Source organism: Pyxicephalus adspersus, chromosome 9 (genome assembly GCF_032062135.1).
Source record: "Pyxicephalus adspersus chromosome 9, UCB_Pads_2.0, whole genome shotgun sequence".
NCBI lineage: Eukaryota > Metazoa > Chordata > Amphibia > Anura > Pyxicephalidae > Pyxicephalus > Pyxicephalus adspersus.
Genome location: NC_092866.1, coordinates 33,678,480 through 33,684,244, shown reverse-complemented (window position 1 = coordinate 33,684,244; position 5,765 = coordinate 33,678,480). Strand labels below are relative to the sequence as shown.

At 39.3% G+C, this 5,765-nt stretch overlaps 1 protein-coding gene across 1 annotated transcript; it reads right to left on the bottom strand.

Moving 5' to 3' along the window:
• Positions 1–1,312: 1,312 nt before the first annotated feature.
• Positions 1,313–5,460, bottom strand: RNASEH2C (ribonuclease H2 subunit C). Its single transcript, XM_072421317.1, has 4 exons — positions 5,256–5,460; positions 3,620–3,732; positions 2,759–2,878; positions 1,313–1,434 (listed from the first exon to the last, which is right to left on the bottom strand). Exons 1-4 carry the CDS (start codon positions 5,413–5,415, stop codon positions 1,414–1,416), a joined length of 414 nt encoding a protein of 137 aa, XP_072277418.1. The 5' UTR covers positions 5,416–5,460; the 3' UTR covers positions 1,313–1,413.
• Between the last annotated feature and the right edge of the window lie 305 nt (positions 5,461–5,765).

Genomic DNA, 5,765 nt, shown 5'->3' with positions numbered 1-5,765 from the left:
TTTTGAAAACAGGGTTGTACACAAAGCGCCACATTACATTTGGCACACATATCTGGACTCTCTCTTCTTTCCAACAAGTGTGGTTTTGCTGCAGACACGGCATAGTCGTGTTGATTTTCCTTCTTGCCTGTTGGTGGACTTGCTGAAGGAAAGTGCCTTTCAGTAAGTCTGAGTGGTTGATCACTAGCTGATGGTCACCCATGTTTTCTCATGTTTCTCAGAGTGTGGTAGTTTTAAACAATTTCTCGAATGAGTGTGGGATGAAAATTTGCAAGTGATACATTTTTCCTAGTTTTTAGATTGTACAAAGCATGGGAATTTAGAATGGTAATGTCCAAAAGGTAAAAAAAAAATTTTTTTCGATACCACTTCTGGGATTTTCTTATGCACTCAATTGTCCCATGCAATCATGATCCCTTTGTGTACAGTGGTCAAACATGCAGACTTCCCCTCTGTCCAATCACTGAACAGCAAGCATATTGGGTGTGTACTGTAACCTTGATTTCTCCTTTTTTTAGCTTTTTTTGGGGTTTCGACATCTCTTTCCTGTTTTTCCTAACAGTACCACAGTTGTGTTGTTCCTATGCAGATTGTTGTACAATTTTGGATTAGAGTACCAATTATCAATTCACAGGGTATGACCCCTCTGGAGATACTTTTCCATTAGAGTCAATACCCACTACACCAGACAACCCCAGTTCCTGGTCAGTTACAATTTCAGTTGTAGCACCCGTATATACAATCAAGTCCACAACATAGCCTGTTTTGCAGTCACACAGTAGAAATGTTTTTGTTCCAAATCAATGCCTCTTAGAAGGTATGTACTGGACAAGTACTGCTTACAAGGCCACTGCTGTAATGTGTATTTATGGCCACTTGTCACTAGGAGGCAGTGTGAAACAATAGCAGAGGACTTCTGCTTTTAGTTGCTATACTGAGAGCAGTCAGCTGACTGCTGAATCCTCTGCCAGCACAAAGCATTCCAAGCATTTACAGCATTCCGAGTAAAGCCCGCTGAGGCTTCCTTGCACTGCGTTATCTCACACGAAATAACTCAGGTGGAGCAGTCAAAAAGTTAATGTACAGCGCTGCCTAAAATGTTGGCGCTATATAAATCCTGTTTAATAATAAAATTCAAAATATATCAAACCAAGAGGCAAGTAATCCTGAGACAGGTAATATGGTCTGTTCTGAAGAGGAGGATCACACATTAGGTTCATACAGACCAGACCATATAACCAATGTAGCATCAACATGACCTAGTTGAATTTATTTTATGTGTGTTTGGGAGGTTTTAAAAACAAAATGTTAATTTTTAAGAAGTATATAAAACTTTTATTACATAAATATTTACTTGAAAATACACCTTGGTCACTCATGTTACCAAACAGAAATATAGTCTTTGGTGATTTCCTAATCAATGTTTGCATGGACCTAAAAACAAAAGAAAATGACAACTGTGAGACATGTGCTTTACTTAGTAACCAACACTGAAAACAGCTTAGCAGGTAATTGTTATTCTAACAAAGCACTTACTTCAAAAGTCAAAAGGGAATTAGCCTATAAAGTGGAAGCTGCACTGAGGGAACTTCAGAGATTGCCACTGCTGACATGGCTGCATCTGGTCATGTTTTGTAGGTCCATTACATAGAACATGTATTCAGCAAATATTGTCAGAGAAAAACTAGAACTACTGATCCTTGCCATGTTAGTGACATTTTGGATTAAGACAGCCTTTTTTGCACAGGTTTCCTTTAGGGATTCAAAGTTGTTGAAGTCAGACTGGGTTGAGCTGATAGAGAATAGTAACTCAAATTTGCTACAACCAAGGTATACAAAAGAGCATATCTGAATGCATAAAAGTGTCAAACCTTCAAGCACTTGAAGGACTACAGCAGACAAGTGACTACCCACACCAGGTGAGATTCTTGTAAACTCAGAATAGGCAGCTGAGCGTACAATTACCACAAGCTCACAAATTTGCACAAGAGAAAATGGGAAAAATATTGCCTGGGTTCAAATGAAATTGGTTTCCTTAAAATGACAGCAAGTACACTGTATTCAAATGACCTCCAGTCCCCAGATCTCAATCAAAAAGAGCGACTTTTGGATGTTGTATAAGGGACGATCACATGAATATACAGCTGACAAATCTGCAGCAACTGTATGATTTTATCATGCCAATATGGACCAAAATCCATGCTGAATGTTTCCAGCATCTTTTTGAACCTATGCCTTGAGAAATCATGGCAGTTCTGACAGTAAAGCGGGATCCAAGCAGGTACTTGTAAGGTGTACCTAAAAGGGTAGTTACTGACTGTAAATAATCCTGCAAATCTTTCCTCAGGTTTTGTGGAACCATAGAAAGTCTATAAGTGTGTAGTCCACATATGGCAAACATACACCACACCACCAGGATTCTGACATTTGTTGCAAATTTTAAATGGTGGCTTTTTTTCATCTTGTGGTATTAATCTGTGACAACTCTATGTAGTACCTATAATATCCCTGTAAATGATATCTGCTAGAATACAGATAAAATACCTGTAATAGTATTGAAATGGTTACAATGTGTCCACTGATTTAACTAGCTTAATTATGCCTGTTTGTATATTGTCAAGCTGAAGTAGGTACTTCTATAAAATTCTGACAAAGTAGGACTTACTGGCTATACAAAGCAGATTGTATAATCTAAATTCTCTACAAAAAGACATTTTGTATTACTGCGATATTAAATATAATTGTGTCCTTGTGTTACCGCAGAAGCAATTTTCGGCCATGCTAAAGACATCACTAGAGCATCATCTGCAGATGGTGGCATTTCCAGGTTCCACTGTGTAAAAGACTGGAAGGTAGTTCTGACTGTCAGTGAACGATCCTGAAATTAAGAAGGGCAAAGCAATATGATGTCCACATTAAAGAAATCCTAAACCTAACCTAAATGCTGAACAAGTCATGTGTGTCAGAAAGTTCAGTTTAAGATGTCCACACACTAAAATCAGATTAAAAACTACAATCTACTTAGATGGACCATCAATTAGTATGAAGCGGTTAGCAGTTAGTGAACAGTCTTTAGAGGAAAATGATGTGGAAGTGCTTAAACTGTCATTATAGAAATGTATTGTCACTGTTAACGGACTTGTGTTAATTTTTACAATTGTTTTTATTGCCAGACAATACCAGGCAAAAATCTGTATTGCAACGTTGGGAATACAAATACTCATATCCCAGAGCCAAGCAGACATGTTTGTCAAATAACAAACAAAAACCTCAAAATAAAGACAGACCGACTTAAAAACACCCAAAGATCTCCAAGAGGCACATTTATAAAACAGTAAAACACCATTTACTGCTTTAAAAAGAAAAAAAAACTATGAACTACAACATGCCTAATATATGTGTACTCAATCATATAACTCTGTGAGAGTTCTGTGTCAAAAGCCAGTTCATTTTAATGACCGCACACTGCTGTTTTAATGTTTACAAATGGGAAGAGGACCTAGCCATGAGAGGGGATACACCAGAGATACTGAATATTTTATTGCCAACTTCTGTTTTAAAGGTGTGGAATATATATATAATCTAATTTGATCATGCCAAGTGATGTCAGCAGTTTTACCTCTTCCTCAGAGAAAGGTTTATTATCCTCCTTCAGGACAATCCCCATATAACCTTGGGGGACAGTAACCTCCTGCCCTCGGAACATTCTGCCTCTAAACGAGACCTTTTTACCTGTAGGAAATAATAGGAATTATGAGAAAAATACAACATAAAAAAATACCAAGCAATGTTCTTGTTATAACCTATTAGCCAGTCTTTTCTTACCACGGATTTCTGATCTGTCACTGCACACTTAGGCCAGCCAGTGTTCCCCCCAAGCAATTTTAGATAGGTGGAGCACCCATGTGACATGGAGGAAGTACCAACAGCCAAGCAGAGGAGAGCTGTTGTCACTTGCAGCAAGGTTAAGCAGTGAAGGTCTGAATACAGACATGGCACTAAGTAACATTTTTAGGTGGGTCAGTTCAGTGCAGCTGCTTGGCGTTTTTATTTTCAGAAGGTAGATGATATTAGGGACATTGTAATAAGAAGCGAGAAGGAAGGGGGACAGCCTTCCAGTATAAGCAGTGCTCTCTTATTTACATCTAGTTTATCTGCAATTTCATCTGGAATTACAAACAATGACAAAGTTATTTGCCCAATCGTTTGAGTATCTTCTTTGTCAGTTGATTGTGCTACTTGCAAAACAATAAAATAATTCATACACAACTGTATCTGATTTTTTTTTAACCCAATATATATTTTTTTTTTTTTAACTTGGCTGAAGTTTAGCTGTAATCTCAGCAGCATCAGATAGGGCTTTATTACACCTGCTTCTGAAAAACGTGGCTTTTAAACACTCCTGGCAGCCTACTCTGCAAAAACACTAGTGTCAATAAACGCCTGTGCAGGCATTTATAGATGTTTTTACTATCAAAAAGCGCCTCCAAAAGCTTGCTTTGGGCGGGGAAACAAAAGGTAGCCAGGTGGTAATTTTTATTATATTATGATATATCTGTGTTTTTTTTCCCACCCACCATGATGTGGAGTCCACCTGCAATTTTTAAAACCAGACCCACCTGCGAAGGTCCCTATCCCACAATGTAGCGGTGAGGGGTTATTTAGAATCTGAAAGCCCCCTTTCATGAAGGGGTCCTCTAGATGTCTGCCCCCACATGCTAGGGTGGGGGAACAGCCTATGAAAAAGGCAGCCACCTGGCTTTTTTCTTCCCTGAGCCTACACCTATACCCTGGCTGCCGCTTGTACCTGACTGACCTCTACACCTGGCTGCCTTTTTTACCATGAATGCCAATAAACACCTACCAAAAGTGTTCATGAGCTGTTGAATACAAGTCTATGGAGATGCTTAGATGGCAAAAATCCTCCTGTCACTTCCTCTGAAAAGAAAATCTGCACAGGTTATTATATATGAAGCCTAGATGCAATTGCTAGATCAGGTTAAAATACAGGTCCAATTCATTATATTGTTTAGAAATGACCCATACATTATATTGATTGGAGATGCGGTCACCATCTAATCACCCTGTGCCAATGTGCATGTTTTTTTATGCATGTATAAGTGTGAAGTGAGCTCTACTGTGGTTTGTATCAACAACAGCAAAAATAGGAGTGACAATACTGCAAAGGTGAGCAAACACAATAAAGAAAATTGACAGGTCTGGTGCCCTCCCTGATCCATAAGCTGGCCACTTACCTCCTGAGGCATTCCTCATGGCTGGGGTGAAGAATTCCTTGACTCTGGCAGCTCCCCGGCTCTGTATAACGCAAGGCAGGAGGTGGAGGGGCTCCTGGTCAGCCGAGTGCAGGGTGCCGAGCTCCAGCCGGACAGATGGGGCAGCGGGGCTCTCAGCCATACCTAATATTCTAGTTTTTTTTTTTTTTTACCGCTATATTAAACACACCTCCCCCACAACGGTAGCTTCATTTTCTTATAACAAACTCCCGCCGCCAGTGGCAGGAAGTGACGATACACACTGAGCTAGGCATGTTGGGAAATGTAGGCGTACTAGTGGGAAACGCACTGTAACTGTGTTAGACGAGAAGGATGCAGTTCACTTTAAAATGTAGTTATGTTGTTAAGTAATGTTGTTAAAATTACGTCTTGTGTCTTCAAGACTAAACTAAAATAGTAGTACTGAAGAAAAAAAAAAGTTATCTGTCAAAAGTGGGATTGAAATCTACACCTCCAGTGGAGACTGCAACC